The sequence below is a fragment of the Nerophis ophidion genome, linkage group LG05, assembly GCF_033978795.1.
Source record: "Nerophis ophidion isolate RoL-2023_Sa linkage group LG05, RoL_Noph_v1.0, whole genome shotgun sequence".
Lineage (NCBI taxonomy): Eukaryota > Metazoa > Chordata > Actinopteri > Syngnathiformes > Syngnathidae > Nerophis > Nerophis ophidion.
This window is the reverse complement of record NC_084615.1, coordinates 24,180,901-24,203,725: the sequence shown is the minus strand read 5'-3', so window position 1 is coordinate 24,203,725 and position 22,825 is coordinate 24,180,901. Positions and strand designations below refer to the sequence as shown.

The window sequence follows — 22,825 nt, the reverse complement described above, 5'->3', positions numbered from 1 at the left end:
ACTACTGTTATCAGTTAAAAGAACATGATTTATTAATGCATTTTGGCATATCAGGGCCATTTAATGATGACTTGACATTAAATTCCTACATATGGATCCTTTAACAGTTGGTTTGCTAGTTTGCATCAAAACAGTTGTTTTTCTCATTACGATAGGGCCAAACCATTCTTGCCCAGGCACAATCTCCTAGTTTTTGCAGTATAAACATTTGGGGTTTTGGCACCAACCGCAAGACTAGATTTGACCATTGTAAGTCTATGAGCACAGACTGATGAAGCCTACTCTGATGATAGGCGAAACGTCTTCCAAGACAAACCAAACAGTCCAGTAGTAATCGATTGAATGCCCTGAGTTTGAAAGAGTCTATTTCTCGCAGCTTTGCGTACCAGAATAATGTGTGTAAAAATTCATAAATGACAATTAACTGCAGTGTAAAAACGCTAAACAAAAGTTCTTGCAAGTCAGAAGTTTCTTTCGTTCTTCTTTTTCTAGGTGTTCAACTATCTTAGAATATAGATAATAAATAAAACATAAAGTTGCCCTTGCATACTCTAATGGCGGCTGAAATTTTGAATACAAATATTTAGGAAGGCCCGAACTGTGTTCACAGCCCGCCCCTATAAGGTTTTTGCAGGAACTTTTGAAAGTGCTACCTTGCTACAAGGAACTAAAATAGTACCCGTGGAACTTTGTTTTTCCCGTGTAGTTTTTGGTGGAAATCAGAAGGGTATTTAACTTATCAGGGTAAGTGGGAGAGTTACTACAAAAGTTCCTGCGACGAAAAAAGGGTGTAATTTTTTTTTCTTATTTGTTTTACTGATTGCAGTTGAAGTCACGATTCCACGCAGCCCAGAACCAAATTAAAGAGTTACGCAGGAGACTTGACCAGATGGAGATACAGGTTTGAACCCCTTTTAATTGTATGTTTTGCTTTCTTGATAAAAAATGGAACTATTTGTCAACTTTTTGTGTAGCTCTTATTATGTCACTAAAATGTCTGTTCATCTTAAGCATGCATTTAGCCACTCCCCTTTTTTCATCGTAGCAAATTCTACAGCGATAGTTTGAAAAGTTAAATTCAGTCTATTAGGTTGCCCTTTTAAAGCCGGAATTAAGTACATTTCTAATTTTAGTCATTTTCTTCTCAATGTTCTTCATAATGATGGTGTACTGCCTTCTTCTTTTGTTTTGGTATAAGAAATAACACTAATCATCAAAATGTTAACATATTTTCCTTTGTTGCAGAACACAGGGCTAAATACTGAGAACCATCGTCTCAAAAAAAACATCTCAGCACTTTTACGGACAGCGAGACAAGAGGTTATGCGAAAGGACACTGAGATTCAAAGGCTAAACCAATTGTAAGTATTATCATGCAAATGAGAAAAATATAATATTGCAAAAATAGCTTTTGTTGCATTGATAAGTGTTTCCCGTGTCATTTACTCGCTGAATGACCTATCTGCTAGTCTCTGGTTCCATATTTACTATATATGTATTATATGTCATGTAAGATGATAAGAACATTATTAGAGATGTCAGATAATATTGGACTGCCGATATTATTGGCCGATAAAGGCTTTAAAATGTACTATCGGAAATTGTTAGTATCAGTTTCAAAAAGTAAAATTTATGACCTTTTAAAACACAGCTATGTTCACGGACGTAGGTAGAAGTACAGCACCAATAAACCTTAAAGGCACTGCCTTTTCGTGCTGGACCAGTCACACACAAGTGAATGCAACCCATACTTGGTCAACAACCATACAGGTCACACTGAGGGTGGCCATATAAACAACTTTAACACTGTTACAAACATGCGCCACACTGTGAACCCACCACAAGCAAGAATGACAAACACATTTTGGGAGAACATCCGCACCGTAACACAACATAAACACAACAGAACAATTACCCAGAACCCCCTGCAGCACTAACTCTTCCGGGACGCTACGGTATACACCCCAACCCCGCCCACCTCAACCTCCTCATGCTCTCTCCGGGAGAGCATGTCCCAAATTCTAAGCTGCTGTTTTGAGAACAATGCACTTTGTGACTTCAATAATAAATATGGCACTGCCATGTTTGCATATTTTCCATAACTTGAGTTAGTTTATTTTGAAAAACCTTGTTACATTGTTTAATGTATCCAGCGGGGCATCACAAACAAAATTAGGCATAATAATGTGTTAATTCCATGACTGTATATATCGGTATCGGTTGATATCAGTATCTGTAATTAAGAGTTGGACAATATCTGTATATCCGATATCGGCAAAAAAGCCATTATCGGACATCTCTAAACATTGTATATCCTTATTATTACGGTTAGCATTATTTTGCTGGTATTGTTGAATGTGCTCAAAAAGTATTTAGAAAAACACTAACATTTAAAAAAATAACTAGAATAATTAGATCCAATGTTGGAAAGCCCACTATTTTGCATGTTTTGTGGATTTCTTTTGCTTTACTGGTTAGAGTTTTCTGGCGGGCGTTGTGGTGTCGTACTTTGTTAAGAGGTTCTTGAATGCATATTATTCATATTCATGTTTTCTATCTGTGATAGCCCTGTGATGAGGTGGCGATTTGTCCAGGGTATACCCCGCCTTCCGCTCGAATACAGTTGAGATAGGCTCCAGCAACCCCCGCGACCCTAAAAGGGACAAGCGGTAGTAAATGGATGGATGGATGGATTATTCTGACTATATATAGATTACTCTTATTTTAACCTCCTTTGTTTACGTAATAGATTTATTCTGCTTCAATTTGGTGAAAACTAGTAGTTCTAAAGTAATCCGCCAATTGCTTCTGCAAGTCGGCTACACACTCCATCATGTTTTTGACGATCCATCCATCCAGCTTCTACCACTTGTCCCTTTCGGGATTGCTGGGGGTGCTGGAGCCTATATTAGCTGCAATCGGGCGGAATTTCTTTCTTTATTTCATCCAAATATCAATCAATTCTTTTTCTCAGCACTGTCCTTCACACTTACTTTCCTCGTTACCATGTGGAAAAAGAAAGTAACGTTTTATCTCTCCCTATAGATTAATCCTCATTGGATGTTTTGGTCAGTTTTTGCGGGGCTTAATATGGCATTCACTACGCCTACTTGCGGTGGGGAGGCTCGTAACTCGAATTTTTGCTTTGTAAACTAAAGCATAACATATCGTCAAAAGAGAGCTCAAAACCCGAAAAGGCTACTGTACTACTGTACATCCAGTCTACGTCATGAGTAAATGTTTTTTTGTCTTTACGATAAATTTCAATTATTCCTAAACTGCAATTTTTCCCTACAGGTCAGGCAAAGGTCACTCTTTTCATCATTCTAAAACGCACACTCAAAATGCTTCCTGCCAGACCGACATTTTAATGAATAATCCACCAATATCCAGTCTGCCAGCACCCAATTCTGTCTTGTGCTCCCTGCCTCAAACATCATCTTCACGGGATGATCGTCCTCCAAAGGTTCACCTTGAACCACCCAGGAAAGAAAGTGACAGCTCCAACAAGACCAGTGGCTCTTGCACAGAGACAAGAGTTTCTTCTCACAGTCACTCCAAAGGTTCATCAGGCAGACATGACGATCAGAGTGACCATTCTATCAACAACTCTGTCAGTTCATCGAGCCGGCATCATGGATCAGATAAGTACAAATCAGTGCACAGAGAAGACAAATGTCAGAAGTTGTTGAACTCTACGGACAAAAAACATTATCGAACTGGTTTGGATTCCAGTAAAAACAATTATACCCTTGAGAAAGTTAGGTCTCATAAATTAGACAGAGAAAGAAGACATGACTCCAGGACATGTAAAAGCGGGGACCACCATGGGCATCGGAGATCAGAGAGTGCTAAGGCTTTAAATGTTCTAGGTTCTTCAGTCGACTCAAAAGGGAGAACTCGAGAAAAGAAACATAGGACTTTTCATAGCTATGCAGAGGACCACAGTCGACACTGCAGAAAAAACAAGATTAGTGATGAAATCAGTAGTTTAGAGATGGAATTTCAAAATTCGGAATCAAGAGACCAGAAGAGATCTTCTATAAATCAACATGCTGAATGCTGCAGTGATTCTTCCAAAGAGAAGCAAAGGAATAGGCATTCAAGTGATTACCAGGGGAGAGAAGGCAAGCAACGTGAAGAAGAAAAAGACAAAAGTCATAAAAGGAACACTTCATCTGCGACAAGAAGAGAAGGTGAAAAACAGCCATCAGGAGAATCTTGCAATAATAAACATGATGTCAATAACAAAGAAAGACAGGGAAAGAAGCATGTTCCAACATCAACCAAGGAACCAACCGAAGACAAAAGTGAAAACAGGAAATTGTGCTTTATGGAAACACTACATTTAACCCTTTCACCAAATAAAAAGCTGCTACCCAACAGCAACAGCAATGGTGGACACGCTGCACCACATCATATACTTGAAAAGGGGCCAGATGGTGGTTTGCAACCGGATATGTATGTCGTTGATGAAATCAACTGCAGTGAAGTAGAAGCTTCTCTGGGAGAGCTCCCGACAGATTCTTTCAAAGCCCCGATTTCAAAGACGCATATAAAGAGAGATGTTCGGAAAGATGTCCGAGAAAAAGACACAAGGATAGATGTTGAGCAGCCAGAAGATACTAATTCTTTTATGTTATCCCAGGATTCAGCAGGTGATCATGTGGCTTCATGTGTGACACCAAAAGCACAAGAGAATATTTTTCTGGTAGAAGAAGATGGCGCTAAAAGTAAGTTTAGCCCGGACAGCCAGTTAGATATATCTAAACAAAGCACTGCTACTGATGGTGTAGTAAATGTATTTGGAAGTGTTCATGGTGAAGAGCAAAGGAGTGTTTTACAAAAGACAGACAATGAAAGCACCAATGAGCAATGTAATACTGTGACAAAGCATGCTGATTCAAGACCAGTTAAGGATAGCAGCTTTGTAGGAAAGGTTATGGAATATGAAGGCACATGTAAAACTATATCAACCCCTGAAGACCTTATTCAGACTATTCTAGGAAGTAGACAAACATCTCTATTAACCAAACCCCAGGAGGCTAAAATATTTGTGCAACCCCCTGCTTCTTCTATTCCTGCTAATGATAAAGACACCTGTCTTGTTCAGGAAGACGTCAAATATGCAAATGATGTATCTAGTACTATAAGTCTGGAGTCCGTTCCACAAGAGGGCCTTAGTTTGCCTGAGGCGATTCATGTTTTAACGAACAAGGACAACACTGGCAGCTCGAGCATCACGGCTGACCAGAGCTCATCCCTTGGCTGTATTGGCGTGCCCAATGTTAGCAGTACGACTGAGGAAATTACTCTACCAGAGGAATACTGCGATCTCACAGTCACACCAAAGAAAACCCTGTGTGGAAAGAGTCATGTTGAGCCTTCCTGTTCAGTGCCCTTACTTCATGATGAGGACTCCATGATGCGCACACTGAGCAATCTTCAGAGAATCCCAGATGCTATCAGTCCTTTAAGGAGTCCAATCCGCGTGATGAAGAGAAATCACCTCCTTGTTCATGAAAGGCCCGGGCATGTCAAAAGCCTACAAAGAGGTAATTATTTTTTATGGAGTCAACATGCTGTTGCTTTATAGTATGACAATATTTAGGTTGTGTAAATGTACTGTAGATACTTTCTGCATGCAAATAGGGGATACAAGGTGATCCTTGACTGCAATTGATATTCGGTACAGTGGGCAAAAAAATTGGTATTTGCTCTTTTATTAATTTCATACGTTTATCCTCTCATGGTAAGTTTTTTGTTGTTTTTTTAACAGAGCGAAACAAAAAGTCTCAAAATGTAAAAAAAAAAGCCCGATTTACTAAGATTCAAACGCCACACGCTAAACAGCGTTTGCAAAAAATAAAATAGCCTGTTGCGTGTGATCCACTAACACTTTGTGTGCGATTGAAAAGTGGTGCAGACCGCCCCATTTAAATGAGGATTTTGCATGCATATGTATGCTTTTAACACAAAGAGGAAACATTTTTGCACATTAATGTTCTCATGTGGGGGGCAGCACAATGGAACAGGGGTTTGTGTATCTGCTTCATAATATGAAGGTCCTGAGCAGTCCTGGGTTCAATCCCGGGCTCGGAATCTTTCTGTGTGGAGTTTGCATGTTCCCTCCGGGTACTACGGCTTCCTCCCACCTCCAAAGACATGCACCTGGGGATAAGATGATTGGCAACACTAAATTGGCTCTAGTGTGTGAATGTAAGTGTGAATGTTGTCTGTCTATATGTGTTATCCCTACGATGAGGTGGCGACTTGTCCAGGGTGTACAACGCATTCCGCTCGAATGCAGCTGAGATAGGCTCCTGCGACCCCAAAAGGGACAAGCGGTAGGAAATGGATGGATAGTTGTATAAGTCGCACTAGCTGAAAATGCATAATAAAGAAGGAAAAAAACAGTCGCACTAGAGTACTGTATTTTTCGATGTATAAATCGCTCTGGAGTAGAAGTTGAACCGGCCGAAAATGCTTAGTAAAGAAGGGAAAAAACATATACAGTGGGACAAAAAAGTATTCAGTCAGCCACCGATTGTGCAAGTTCTCCCACTTAAAATGATGACAGAGGTCTGTAATTTTCATCATAGATGCACTTCAACTGTGAGAGACAGAATGTGAAAAAAAACTTTCACGAATTCACATTGTAGGAATTTTAAAGAGTTTATTTGTAAATTATGGTGGAAAATAAGTATTTGTTCAACCATTCAAAGCTCTCAATGATGGAAGGAGGTTTTGGCTCAAAATCTCACGATACATGGCCCCATTCATTCTTTCCTTAACACGGATCAATCGTCCTGTCTCCTTAGCAGAAAAACAGCCCCAAAGCATGATGTTCCCACCCCCATTCTTCACAGTAGGTGTGGTGTTCGTGGGATGCAACTCAGTATTCTTATTCCTCCAAACACGACGAGTTGACTTTATACCAAAAAGTTCTATTTTGGTTTCATCTAACCACATGACATTCTCCCAATCCTCTGCTGTATCATCCATGTATCCATTTTGGTATAAACTCAACTCGTGAGATTTTGAGCCAAAACCTCCGTACATCAGTGAGAGCTTTGAATGGTTGACCAAATACTTATTTTTCACCATAATTTACAAATAAATTCTTTAAAATTCCTACAATGTGAATTCCTGGATTTTTTTTTCACATTCTGTCTCTCACAGTTGAAGTGTACCTATGATTAAAATTAAAGACCTCTGTCATCATTTTAAGTGGGAGAACTTGCACAATCGGTGGCTGACTAAATACTTTTTTGCCCCACTGTGTAAGTCGCACTGGAGTATAAGTCGCATTTTTGGGGGAAATTCATTTGATAAAACCCAACACCAACAATAGACATTTGAAAGGCAATTCAAAATAAAGAGTAGTGAACAACAGGCTGAATAAGTGTACGTTATATGACGCATAAACAACCAACTGAGAAGGTGCCTGGTATGTTAACGTAACATATTATGGTAAGAGTCATTCAAATAACTATAACATATAGAACATGCTATACGTTTACCAGACAATCTGTCACTCCTAATCGCTAAATCCCATGAAATCTTATACATCTAGTCTCTTACGTGAATGAGCTTAATAATATTATTTGATATTTTACGGTAATGTGATAATAATTTCACAGATAAGTCACTCCTGAGAATAAGTCGCACCGCTGGCCAAACTATGAAAAAAAAATGCCACTTATAGTCCCAAAAATACGGTATATGTCGCATTTTTTAGGGATTTTTTTTTGATAAATTGTAACACATAGAATAGACATTTGAAAGGCAATTTAAAATAAATAAAGAATAGTGAACAACAGGCTGAATAAGTGTACGTTATATGACGCATAAATAACCAACTGAGAAGGTGCCTGGTATGTTAACGTAACATATTATGGTAAGAGTCATTCAAATAACTATAACATATAGAACATGCTATACGTTTACCAAACATTCTGTCACTCCTAATCGATAAATCCCATGAAATCTTCTTCCTCGGTGTCGCTTCTAAACAACTCTGCCAACTCCAAAGGTAGACAATGCGCCACTTCCTCTTCTATTGGTACGTCGCTTACGTCAGAGTCATCGTCAGTTACGGTTCCAATTATTCCAGCCTTTCTGAATCCGGACAGGACGGTTTCGGTTGTCACTGAAGCCCATGCTTTGTCGAATCATCGGATGATATCCAGAAAAGTTGCATGGCGCATTCTCCCGGTTGCCGTGAAGCTGTGCTCTTCATCTATCATCCACTGCTCCCACAGGTTGCGCAGGAGTGCCTTTGAGCCCTTCTCAGTTTTTATAAGTTACCGCCAGTGTTGAAATTATCCATTTTCATAGGTACGGAAGTAGTGGCAGGTTGAATTTTTTTTTTTCACAATGCACTTCTGCCATGACCCGCCCCCGCCAAATATGTATTGGTTGACGTGTGTGTGACAATTGCTGATATATGCCTAGTCTCTTATGTGAATGAGATGAATAAAATGTTTTGATATTTTACGGTAATGTGTTAATATTTTCACACACTAGTCGCTCCGGAGTATAAATCGCACCCCCCGGCCAAACTGTGAAAAAAACTGTGATTTATAATCCGAAAAATACGGTAATTCTGTGCGGGCGGTGCAAGGCTGTGGATCGCATCACCAGCGCATTAGTAACATATTTCCTATATAAATAAAAACGCTAACAGACATCAAACGCATCAATTGAGTTAATTTCAATCAGGCCCAAATGTCATCCAGCAGCTATAAGACTATAAAAGGAAATTGCTGAATAGACAATTTGTATACAATTACTTTTTTTTTGTAACTGTCCAAATTGTTGACACACATAGGACGTCTTTGTGAAGCGCAGCTATGTGTGGAACTGTCCGTTTACGCGTCCTTCTGACACATGCTAAACAAAACGCAAAATAGAGTGCTTTGCAACTGATGACGAGTGTTGATGACTCACATTTAGTGGGCTAAATAATTATACCTGGACTTTGTCATCCCAGCATTTTCGGCATTTTGGGCATATTAATGAAGACAGAGACTTAAAATGGATTGCACGCCCTGTCCTGTTCACTTAACAGGCGCAATCCACCTTGCACACGTTTAATAGATCAGCTTTGCATCAAGTTTGCACATATTTTAGTGCATGCAGATAGATGTTCAGTAAATCAAGCCCAAAATGTAAAAAAAAAAAAAGACATGTAATAAAAGTTGTAAATTGATTTATATTTGGCGCAGGAAAAGAAGTACAGAATCCCAGTGTTTCCCACAGTATTACAATCTATTCGTGGCGCAATAAAGTAATTGTCTTGACATATCGGTTAAAAAGTATCCTATCCTATTCATCCTTCCATTTTCTACCGCTTATTCCCTTTGAGGTTGTGGGGGGCGCTGGTACCTATCTCAGCTACAATCAGGCGGAAGGCGGGGTACACACTGGACAAGTCGCCACCTCTCTGATTTATGCAGTCCAATTTAATATGTGGAATGCGTAGAGAGCGATTGTATAAGTACATCCTATAGATCCGCTCGACATCCATTGCTTTCGGTCACCTGGGGGGGGTTGCCCACATATGTGGTCCTCTCCAAGGTTTCTTATAGTCATCATGGTCGACGTCCCACCGGGGTGAGTTTTTCCTTGCCCTTATGTGGGCCCTGCCGAGGATGTCGTTGTGGTTTGTGCAGCCCTTTGAGGCACTTGTGATTTAGGGCATTGATTGATTGATTGACATCTTAGTGAGTGTTGTAATACATGGGTGGTATAGTTCAGGTGTGATGATTATTCATAATTTGCATGCTTGATTTAATTGCTTATAAATTAATCTATTATTAGTTATATTTAAAAAGAGTTAAAAGGGAATTGATTTGATTTATACATGTACTTGATAGGGATTATTTGAGAAACACTCACAATGAATCGAGTTGTTTTCTACTGTATAGCCTGACAAAGGGTTAACTAAAATACCGCATGTTCCACAATTTATTGCGGCAAACCGGATGTTAAAAAAAGCCCGGGAGTTGGTGCATTGTGGTTGTTGAGATTGAGCATTACGAGCCTACGGGTGAATGAATGAACGACAGATATCAAGATAATAGGATTGATTTGTACCGTTTTGTATGCCCATTTTTTTCTTCTATAAAGTACAACTTTATATACACATTTCCGACGTCCTGTCCAATCGTTGTTTCTTGAATTCCACAGTGTTTCTCACCTTCTTTTTCTAAGTGCTGGCCCTCGTGACTTTTCGGCCACATTGTAGTTCTTTTAGCAGGCGTACACAAATTTAAAAAAAAATCACAGTAGTCACCACAACTGGGAGGCTTTGTTTGGCCACTCACTTACACGGAATTAAATGTGGGCAAACAAAGCCGTGTGTTTGGGGTAATACAACAACAACCAAGAATAGAATCAGTAAGTGTGTGACATACAGTACTTACTGGTTTTATTGACATTGCATCGTTTCTGTGTTGTTTCATTTTAGTGCAGTCTGCTGGATTAAAAAAAACCACTACATTTTATAAATGTACTGTATATAAAATGAATAGTTTGCAAATATAATACTTGATAAAATAAATAAACAGGAAAAGAACATTTACCTCTTTTGGCTCAAAAGTATCCCAAACTTTGGATTTTTCCCCTTTTCAAAGTTCCATTTAGATTACCGGTAATATGGTGACGAATACCGATGTGGAACGCAATACGGCGCTCTGACGTCTTTCAGTATGAGCCGTCACTCGTGATTTAAATGAAAGCGCTTCCTGATAAACACGGTTTGCTGCTTCACAGTCGAACAATACAGCAACATAGCATTAGTCACATTTTATTTATTTATTAGAATGACACACATTGAGGTTTCAAGGAATAAGATATCACTCCTTGTCGCTCATAAAGGTTAATCATTTATTTTTGTATTGAACATACTTTTCTGTTTGTTCTAGTCAGACAAGATTTTGGCATACAGGGGAATTATTTTACCTATTTTATTTTAAGAAAAAATATTTGGGATACAGCAGCTTCATATTCAGTTTTAACCAATATGGTATTGCACATTTTTAGGGAAGTTTTTGCCATAAAACAAATCATACAAAAGACACACTGCAAAAACTGAAATCTTAGTAATATCTCAAATAAGGGTTGTATTTGCTTATTTTCTGTCTGATAAGATAATTCTTCTCACTAACCAGATATTATGTCAGTGTTTTACTTGTTTTAAGGGTTTTGGTCCTAGATTATCTCAGTAGGATAATACAGCTTGTCACTGAGTTTTTATGGCCTATATTGAGTAAAACATGCTGGAAACTAAAATATCAACTGTTGCAAAGCTGTGTCATCAACACTCAAGTATAAAACTACTTTTTCAAAGTAATCATTTGTTATTTCAACAATGAAAAACAAATCATGATGCCGAGCGCATATTATGTCAAGATAAAGGCACTAGCATTTATTTAATTTAAGAAATTGAGCAGAAAGGTCTCTTTTTTTCTACCAAGGCAAGTGCACCTGTTATTAGTGAGAACATACTTATTTTAAGGTATTTTTGGGTTCATTGAAGTTAGTTAATTTTACTTGTTTTGGAAATTCTTGACCAGCCGAATGTTCTTGTTCTATTGGCAGATAATTTTGCTTAGTTCAAATAAAATACCCCACATTTTTGTATTTAATTTTTCTTGTTTTTGAACACTGTCTTTTTGCAGTGCAGGCCGTGTGATTTTTTTTCAAAATTATTTTTTGCAACATAAAAATACTAAATAAACACTACCCCCTGTGTACATTATGTAATAAAACGTATCAATCGTGTTCAATCGGCGCATAAATGTGTATGTGGGGGGTCAAAATGTGCATTTATTTGATTTCAGTATACCATTTGTAAACAGGTAAATCTACAGTGTGTATACATAACGCATGCTCATTGTAATTGTTGTCAAATTGGTTCACTCATCCTGTTTGCAAATCCCCCAGGAACATAATTCCCTTATAAGTGTGTGCTTCTGTTCTAACAGATATGGTAAATGTCTTATTAGTTCTGAATAGTGAATATTAAGACATAGCAGCTTTGTAGTATTATTAGTCATTGTGTAACGTAACTCAAGATATTTTAGCTAACCCATTGATTGATTGATTGAAACTTTTATTGGTAGATTGCACAGTTCAGTACATATTCCGTACAATTGACCACTAAATGGTAACACCCGAATAAGTTTTTCAACTTGTTTAAATCGGGATTACGTTAATCAATTCATTGTTGTTCTCTTTTGTGTCTACAGAGTTTTCAAGTACAGCCTGTGATGCCAACTCAAAGAAATTGGATTTAAATAAAGAAAATAAATATCCAGGTTATCCTTCAAAAACAAGCAAGCAGGACTTTGCCATCAAATTGTCAGAACTGCCTTCAAATCTCTCTGACACCGAACTGGAGGAAGGGGAAATTTTAAGTGAAAGTGATGAAGCGTCCTCAGGCTCACCCCTTAATGGAACCAAGCGGGTAAAGTCAGGAGGAACAGTCCGTTGTAAACCAAGTCCAAAATCTCGTTCAAAAAAGAAATCTGAAGAGAGGACTGCAACAGAAAATGTATCGAAACAACAAAGTCCAGGAAATAAGAGCCGTTTCAAAACTGTTTGCCCAGGATCAACCAAGGCTTCTTTTTTAACGATCGAAGAAGTAATGGAAACATTCAAATCGGTCCGCTTGGAAATCCGGAAAAAGTACATGAAGCTTCACAAAACCTTTCCAAAGAAAAGTTTTTGCGGTGTAATGGAGAATTTCAGGGAGTCATTCGTACAATTTGTGGAGGGTGCCGACTTTGGTCAAATATGTTGTCAAGCAATTGAGCTTAAATCAAAGCTAAAAGTAATAATCATATCTATGTTCAATACGATAGCAGACAATGGTATTGTGAAACGCATCTTTGATCAGCAAGCTGTTGACCTAAAACAAAAGTTATGGGACTTTGTAGATGGACAACTGGACTACCTGCTCAAGGACATTTACGTAACAATGAAGAACATGTGCAGAGCAGTAAGGACATTTCCTGAAGAAAAGAAGTCCTGTGGTACTAAGGTGTCTGGATTACCTCGTTTGAAGAATCAATCTCGACAAATGGATCAATTGAAGTCTTGTGTTGCTGCTTACAAAACGGGTCTTGGAAGTAGAGGCAAAGATATAAGAATTAATCATACAGAAAAACCGAGAAATGTTGGCACATGTCCACAAAACGATGTAAAGGCTGATCCAGGAATTGACTGTCCTTCTCCTAAAAAGCCTTCAATTTCAGAGAAAAATAAACTGGCTTTGGTCGTCTCTCAAAGTACATCTTTGCTTGACAAAACCGACTTTGAGCTATTAACAGAGCAGCAAGCTTCCAGTTTAACATTTAACCTGGTAAGAGATTCTCAAATGGGAGAAATATTCAAGTGCCTCTTACAAGGATCGGACTTGCTTGAACCCAGTGGAAACACAGGAGATAGCACATCGTGGTCTCTTGGAACTCCTAAGAAGAATGGAGAAACACTCATTAGCATTACCACTCCAAACAAATTTGACTCTCCGCCTAAATTTTTTACCCCAACTAAATTCGATACGCCATCCAAACTCATTGCTACGTGGTCAAGCATTTCACCCCGGATCATGTCTCCGCAGTCCAAAGATCAGGTCAGAACAAATCCGGCTTTGTTTGATGAAAGTTGCTTGTTAGAGGTTCCATCGGGAAATCAAGTAACTCTGCAGTCCAACTTTTTATCGCAGAGGAATTACTCTATTCTGGCTGAAGATCTGGAAGTTTCCCTAACTAATCCATCACCTCTCAAGTCAGACAGTCACCTGAGCTTTCTGCAGCCATCGGGCATGCATGCAATATCCACTCCGGACAGTGTCATCAGTGCTCACATTAGTGAGGATGCTTTGCTAGATGGAGAAGATGCCACAGAACAGGACATTCATCTGGCCCTTGACACGGACAACTCAAGCATTGGGTCTAGCAGTAGTTTGCCCTCGCATGCAGCTACAAATACTTTTGTGTTGAAGCCAGAATTGCCCATACAGGCTTTAGTGATGGAGAAGTCCAACGATCATTTCATTGTTAAGATTCGTCAGGGGGCAACGCAAACGCTCAATACAGATGACACTTCAAGTCAAACACAAACAGAAGAACATCCCAATGAAGATGTTGCAACCCTGGAAAGCAAATCGAGTTATTTGTTAGACAAGTTGCAAAAAGATGCCGACCCATGCAATGAAACACCTGAAAAACTTGCAATTGATCTATATACGACTGGTGGTGGCATTTGTTCAACCGCAGATCCTATTAGACCAGATAAGAACCCTTCACATATGTCCAGTACATCAAAATGTGTGACAAATGAGTCACAAAAAGTTGTGGCATCCCTCAGAGCTCTTTCAAAAAGGATTAAATCAAAAGAGTCTTTTGACACAAGCTGTAATCTTTCATTTGAACCAAACAGCCAAGCATTTACTGTTGATGTCACCGTCCTAAACAAGGAGAACCCAAGTCCAACATTAAACATGGACAATCCCAGTCCAAGTCCACTAGTTTCTTCTTCACAGAAAACCCCCAGTCCTATCAAAAGTATGTCTCGCCATCGTGAAAGCTCAGAAACTATTGAAGGATGCCAAGTTTTGCCGTGCCTTTCAGACTTGCAGACTGATATAAAGCTGCCAATATTAGACAAAAGGCTCACTGTTGTAGAGGACCTGAACAGAGACACAGAAGAATGCAACAAGGATGTTAAGAAAAGGACAAAACGGAAGAAGCATCAAGAGCACTTAAAAGCAAAGCGTCCAAGGGAAGAGGAAGAGGACCAAAAGGAAGATGTGAATTTCTGCTCTAAAAATGATGAATTTGACTTAAAACCCTTGGCCTCATCGCCTAGCAGTGTCTCTGCCATGAACGTCATCAAGAAGAAAGGAGCAGTGGTGATGGCTTGGACAAGGTCAGTACTCATTCCAAACTTTTTTAGAAGTCATGACATAAAAATTTGTTTTTGAATAGAGATGGCAGATAAAGGCCTTTTTGCCGATATCCGATATTCTGATATGGTCCAACTCTTAATTACCGATTCCGATATCAACCGATACCGATATCAACCGATACCGATATATATACAGTCGTTCAATTAACACATTATTATGCCAAATTTTGTTGCGATGCCCCGCTGGATGCAATGTAACAAGATTTTCCCCCAAAAAAACAACTCAAGTTATGGAAAAAATGCCAACATGGCGCTGCCATATTTATTATTGAAGTCACAGAGTGCAATATTTTTTTCAACATACCTCAAAACAGCAGCTTGGAATTTGGGACATGCTCTCCCTGACAGAGCATGAGGAGGTTGAGGTGGGCGGGTTGCGTTGGGGGGTTAGCAGGTTGATGTATATTGTAATGTCCCGGAAGAGTTAGTGCTGCGAGGGGTTCTGGGTATTTGTTCTGTTGTGTTTATGTTGTGTTACAGTGCGGATGTTCTCCCGAAATGTGTTTGTCATTCTTGTTTGGTGTGGGTTCACAGTGTGGCGCATATTTGTAAGAGTGTTAAAATTGTTTAAACGGCCACCCTCGGTGTGACCTCTATGGCTGTCGACCAAGTATGCATGTGTGTGATTGGGCCGGCACGCAAAGGCAGTGCCTTTTAAGGTTTATTGGCGTTCTGTGCTTCACTACGTCCGTGTACCACGCAGTTAACTGGTGTTTAAAAAGTCATACATTTTCCTTTTTAAAACCTATACCGATAATTTCTGATATCACATTTTATAGCATTTATCAGCCGATAATATCGGCAGTCCGATATTATTGGACATCTCTATTTTTGAAGCTCAGGGTAAATGTGTGTTTAAAAGTTATCTGACCTCAGTATTAACATATTGATAACAATGTTATCATATGACATCTGTAAAAAAATCAATATCCATAACTAAAATGTAGTTTCTTGCTGAGTAGAATCTAATATGTGTACAGATGTGTATTGTACAATTAATAAATGAGAACTTAAAATTACATGTTTGAAATTATTGTAATAAATGCGATTCATTATTTCAATCATTTATTAGCGCGTTATAGTTAATCGCTTCCTCCAGTCCATGGATAATGTTTTACAAAGTTAAACATCTAATTGTTATGAATATTGGCATTTTTTTTGTTAAATCAGTTATCTTAAACACCTTGGTAACATACGTTAGCCGTTGTGTTGATGGATTTTCTTTGGTGTAAAAATGTGTAATCTTGAGCCGAACACACAGCAGCTTTTAAGGAACCCATGTTTGTTTCTAGAAAAACCCAAAACCAGTGAAGTTGGCACGTTGTGTTATTCGTAAATAAAAACAGAATATAACCTTAATTCAATTGAATACGCTGCAAAGACAAGATACTGAACGTTTGTACTGGAAAAAGTAATTTTTTGCAAATATTAGCTCATTTAGACTTTGATGCCTGCAACATGTTTAAAAAAAGCTGGCACAAGTGAAAAAAAAGACTGAGAAATTTTAGGAACGCGCATCAAACACTTATTTGGAACATCCCATATAAGATGGACTGCTCATCTGAGATGGACTGATGCAAAGTGCAATAGTGTATTGTGGTCTGACAAGTTCACATTTCAAATTGCTTTTGGAAACTGTGGACGTCGTCCTCTGGAACAAAGAGGAAAAGAACCCTCCGTATTGTTCTCGGCAAAGTTCAATAGCCAGCATCCGTGATGGTATGAGTGTGTATTAGTGCCCAAGGCATGGGTAACTTACACATATGTGAAGGCACCATTAATGCTGAAAGGTAAATAGGGGTTTTGGAGCAACATATGTTGCCATCGAAGCAACATTATATCATGGACCCCCCTGCTTATTTCAGCAAGACAAAGCCAATCCAAGTGTTGCAACAGCGTGGCCTCATATTAAGAGTGCAGGCATTCAACTGGCCTGCCTGTAGTCCAGACCAGTCTCCCATTGAAAATGTGTGGCACAAAATGAAGCGTAAAATACCACAACTAGACCCTGGACTGTTAAACAACTTAAGCTGTACATCAAGCAAGAATGGGAACAAATTCCACCTGAAAAGCTTCAAAAATTGGTCTCCTCAGTTCCCAAACGTTTGAGTGTTGTTGAAAGGAAAGGCCATGTAACACAGTGGTAAAAATGCCCCTGTGCCAACTGTTTTGCTATGAATTGCTGCCATTAAATTCTAAGTTAATGATTATTTGCAAAAAAAATTAAGTTTCTCAGTTCGAACATTAAATATCTTGTCTTTGCAGTCTATTCCATTGAATATAAGTTGGAAAGGATTTGCCAATTATTTTATATATGTTTGACAAAGTTGTCACTTAGTATTGTAGAGTGGTATAATGTACTGGAGCCCGTTTTTGCTGTGAATATGTGCCTATTTTATTTACCTGAAATGGATGAATTGGCCCTAGAGTGTGAATGTGAGTGTAAATGTTGTCTGTCTATCTGTGTTGGCCCTGTGATGAGGTGGCGACTTGTCCAGGGTGTACACCGCCTTCTGCCCAAATGCAGCTGAGATAGGCTCCAGCATCCCCCGCTACCCCAAAAGGGACAAGCGGTAGGAAAATGGATGGATGGATGGGTTCTATCATATTCTTTAGTAAATCTGTCATGTTCAAATGATAAATGGGTTGTACTTGTATAGCGCTTTTCTACCTTCAAGGTACTCAAAGCGCTTTGACACTACTTCCACATTTACCCATTCACACACACATTCACACACTGATGGAGGGAGCTGCCATGCAAGGCGCCAACAAGCACCCATCAGGAGCAAGGGTGAAGTGTCTTGCTCAGGACACAACAAACGTGACGAGGTTGGTACTAGGTGGGATTTGAACCAGGGACCCTCGGGTTGCGCACGGCCACTCTCCCACTGCGCCACGCCGTCCCATGTTCAAACCCTGGCAGAAAATGACTATACTGAAATCAAAAATAACCTTCTGATCTCTTTGCATCTCGCTTGTTAAAATTGAACCATTAAACATGACAAAAATTGTGGTTTAATTTATACACCAATATAGACTGACATAAAAAAATATTTTGATATGAATTATTCAATGCAATTTATTATCACTTTATGTTGTGATGAACAATGTTATTTAAGATGATTGTTCAATATAAAACACTGTGATTGATAGGTCGATTTTAGTCGATCTGATGCAACGAAATAGCAAAAGTTCAACATTCAATGGTTTCATTACTCAGAAAGTTGTTCTTGCTGTTTTTTTAATGTTTTAACTTTAGGGTTTTATATCAACCTGACGTTTTATTTTAGTAAGGTCGGTTTTATTATATTTGAGCTGATGCAACGAAATAGCAAAAGTTGAACATTCAATAGTTGCATTACACAGAAAGGTGTTCTTACTGTTTTTTTAATGTTTAAACTTCAGTGTTTTATATTAAGTTGATGTTTTATTTTAGTAAATGACTGAGAATGCATCTCTTCAAATCTATTAAAAACAATAAATAACTCTACAAAGCCATTTTTTGGTTATGTATCAACCTTTTGGTCATCTACATTCTACAATAATGTAATTTATTTACTGGCAAATGAAAATACTTCGACACTGCATTTTTTAGGAGACATAAAAAATATTTATTAGATTAACTGCAGTACTCTAAACAATTAAAAAAAAAAATACAGACCACTGCATGATATTTTAAGTGGAAATTGTATTAATGGTGCATTAGAACAAATCCGAGCATGTCCAAGCTTAATTGTCTTTTTCATGTTGCAGAGATGAAGATCGAGCAATTCTTATCGACTTGAAAACAAAAGGTGCTTCACGTGAAACATTTGCCGACCTGTCAGATAAACTGAAGAAGCCATCAGAACAGGTATGTTTCAATTCAAGTTACAAAATGGATGAGCATACTTAAAGGACGGATTTTCTGTACAGACTAGTATGCCATTTATCAGGGTCATGCCGCTCTTGTAGCATGCACCAGTCCTACCAGTATCACAAGCTATCACTCCACTAGAATAATGATATCCTATTTTTAGGGGTGTAACCGCATACCATAATTATGTTCTGTGCATACTATATGCTTTTAAGTTCACAGTTCTGTTAATGTTTGGTACAGTAATGGAACAAAATAAAACATAAGACTGCTTTGCTGTTGTGTTGCTGATTTTTAGAAGTACACATAACAAACTGCAATCTGTTGGAAGGTATTTTGCCACTAAATTGTCATGTAAAATAATATAAATAATAGGATAGAGAAGAATTGAAGGATGTGGGGAGTAGTACTATGATACATTCAGTGCATTAGAGATGCTAAAACAAATCCAATGTAGGTCAATATACTGTATTTATAAGATAGTGTTGTGTTTATGGGTGAGAAACAAACTTTGGTATGCGGCCGGTATCGCTCGGTTGGGTTCCAGGTTCGATCCCCGCTTCTGCCATCCTAGGCACTGCTGTTGTGCCCTTGGGCAAGACACTTTACCCACCTTCTCCCAGTGCCACCCACACTGGTTTAAATGTAACTTAGATGTTAGGTTTTACTATGTAAAAGCGCTTTGATTCACTAGAGGAAAAGCGCTGTATGAAAAATATAATTCATAATTCAATTTATTTAGTGGTACGCCAAAGAATCAAAGCACAGTGTTTAATTTCTTTATATTCGAAAACAGTGTTACTTTTTTAACTATTGTAATGTTACATGGACAAAAATATTAAATATACTTGTTAAATCAAACATTTGCCTTGTTTTTAATTATACTTAGGCCTTCTACACTATTCAATTGTAATGTTGGTCATTATGGTGGTACTTGGAGAGCCACATTTTTACTGATATGGTACTACTAGGTGAAAAAAAATTTGAGATCCACTGTTATATGTCAGTAATAATGGTTTATATTTTTTAGAACTCTCAGGCTAAAAAAAAACAAGCTGCAAGCCGAGCCATTTTTTTTAAGAAAGAACAAGTGCATTAGTAAGAGTTTGAACAATGTGAGTCACTTATTTTTCACTAAATGAAAGTTCTTTATTGCCTGAAGTGCCGCGTTAATAGTTCCAGCTCAGAGGTGCACTGTGGTTGCCTTAGTCCTAATTGTTGACACAATATTTTCTCCACCTTTGAACAGTTTGGATTTTGAATAATCATTAATTGCCTAAAATGACATTTGCCAAATGACATTTATGTGTATGTAAGGTTCTGTCTGCATTAGTATATGTATGGCATACTTCTCTGAACGGCAGGGGTTCTCCTTATAATGTTTTGACTTAGAACAAGAACATTCATGTTTTTATTTTATTTTAGTCATAAATGAAATGACACTTTTCTCTACCATTACTGACATTTTGGTTGCTACATGAAAACACTTAAGGGCCAACTGAAATGAGATTTTCTTATTTAAACGGGGATGGCAGGTCCAATTTATGTGTCATACTTGATCATTTCGCGATATTGCCATATTTTTGCTGAAATGATTTAGTAGAGAACATCGACGGAATAGTTTGCAACTTTTGGTCGCTCATAAAAAAAGCCTTGCCTTTACCGGAAGTAGCAGACAATGTGCGCGTGACGTCACGCGTCGTAGGGCCCCTCACATCCTCACATTGTTTATAATCATAGCCAGCAGCAGCAAGAGCTATGCGGACCGAGAAAGCGACAATTTCCCCATTAATTTGAGTGAGGATGAAAGATTCGTGGATGAGGAAAGTTAGAGTGAAGCACAAAAAAAAAAAAAAAGCGACGGCTCCAGGCGGCGGCAGTGTGAGCGTTTCAGATCTAATTAGACACATTTACTAGGATAATTCTGGAAGATCCCTTATCTGCTTATTGTTTTAATAGTGTTTTAGTGAGATTGTAAAGTCATTCCTGAAAGTCGGATGCCTGCGGTGAACGCCAGTGTCCCTCAGAGAAGCCGAGGAGCCAAGATCACAGCTGCCTTTTTGAGCTGCAGGAGGAAGTCGCATAATCCACTGAAGTCTCCGGTAAGAGCCGACTTAATATCACAATTTTCCCATCCAAAAACTTGCTGGTTGACGTAGAGAAACATGTTCGCTTGACCGCTCTGTGTTAAAGCTTCACAACAAACAAAGAAACACAGGCTGTATTTCGGTGCTAATGGCAGCTGCATTCCACCACTTTCCACCAACAGCATTATTCTTTATAGTCTCCAGTATTAATTGAACCAATTGCAAAAGATTCAGCAACACAAATGTCCAAATTACTGTGTAATTATGCGATGAAAAGAGACTACTTTTAGCCATGTGTGGTGCTGGGCTAATATGTCCCCTCCAACCCGAGACGTCACGCGTCATCTTACGCATCATCATTCCGCATCATCATTCCGCGACGTTATCAACAAGAAACTCCGCGGGAAATTTAAAATTATAATTTAGTAAACTAAAAAGGCCGTATTGGCATGTGTTGCAATGTTAATATTTCATCATTGATGTATAAACTATCAGACTGCGTGGTCGGTAGTAGTGGGTTTTAGTAGGCCTTTAAGCAAAGCTGAAAAATGGCAGTTAGGATGTTTGCTAATATTTGTTTTATTTAGTTTACAATAGAGGCTTCTGGTGTATTTAGTTAGTTTAACCATTTTGTTTTCCGATGTGAAAGAGCAGTGAATGTATTCATATGCTTACACTATATTCTGGCCCTCTGAATTCCTTTGTCTTTGTACTTTTTTGTCCATATGCATAAAAAAAGGTGTCTTAAATTACATTCATAATAGTCTTAGGGACGGCGTGGCGCAGTGGGAGAGTGGCCGTGCGCAACCCGAGGGTCACTGGTTCAAATCCCACCTAGAACCAACCTCGTCACGTCCGTTGTGTCCTGAGCAAGACCCTTCACCCTTGCTCCTGATGGGTGCTGGTTGGCGCCTTGCATGGCAGCTCCCTCCATCAGTGTGTGAATGTGTGTGTGAATGGGTAAATGTGGAAGTAGTGTCAAAGCGCTTTGAGTACCTTGAAGGTAGAAAAGCGCTATACAAGTACAACCCATTTAAAATGTCTTAAATTCGACTTTTGAAACCTGCAGAGATCCTGACAAGATTTAGGACCACCCTCGGTACTCATAAAATGCCTTTAGTCGGCAGGTAGGGCTGGGCGACATGGCCTTGTATTAATATCTCGATAATTTTGGGCCATGTCACGATACACGATATATATCACGATATTTTGCCTTCGCCTTGAATGAACACTTGATGCATATAATTACACCAGTAGATGGATAGATAGATAGTACTTTAGTGATTCCTTCAGGAGAGTTCCTTCAAGAAAATAAATATATGATTCTATGTGTCTACATTAAAACAATCTTGTTCATACTGCATTAATATATGCTCATTTTAAACTTTTATGCAGAGAGGGAAATCACAACTAAGTCAATTGACCAAAACTGTATTTATTGAAGAGTTATTAAGCAGTGGCACAAACATTCATGTCATTTCAAAACTGAAAGTGCAAGATTGTCAGAGACAATTCAAAACAAGCTATTAGTGCACTTTTGTGCATGATGTCACTATGATGACATATCAAAAAAACACTAAATTAAAGTGCACTTTTTGTACAGAATGCCATTACAGTAGTTTAAAACAAATAAAGTGCACTTTTCTGCACGATGTTGCACAAGATATTTCAATAAGTGTCAAAAAAATTAGCTGCATAATAGGACATCAAATAGGGTATGTCCTTCGTTCTGTGGTAGGTCCCTGCGGACGTTATCTCCTTCTGTTGTTGATTTGTGTGTGTGGCACCGAACGGAGATGTTGAAATATAGTTTCAAGCACTCTTCATTCTGTAGCGGGTGACTTTTCAAATGATGCTACAAATTAGCAGTGGTGCTACTTTTTGTAGCAACGCTTTTGCCACA

The 22,825-nt window shown here is 38.6% G+C and overlaps 1 protein-coding gene across 1 annotated transcript in view; it reads left to right on the top strand.

The window, feature by feature from the left end:
• The window catches only part of casp8ap2 (caspase 8 associated protein 2), a 43,492-nt gene that overhangs the window by 19,510 nt on the left and 1,157 nt on the right, over positions 1 to 22,825 (top strand). The window contains exons 6-10 of the mRNA XM_061900347.1: positions 827 to 901; positions 1,246 to 1,361; positions 3,298 to 5,555; positions 12,258 to 14,940; positions 18,733 to 18,832. Of these exons, the coding sequence (XP_061756331.1) occupies positions 827 to 901; positions 1,246 to 1,361; positions 3,298 to 5,555; positions 12,258 to 14,940; positions 18,733 to 18,832 (5,232 nt within the window). The remainder of the gene's footprint in view (positions 1 to 826; positions 902 to 1,245; positions 1,362 to 3,297; positions 5,556 to 12,257; positions 14,941 to 18,732; positions 18,833 to 22,825) is intronic.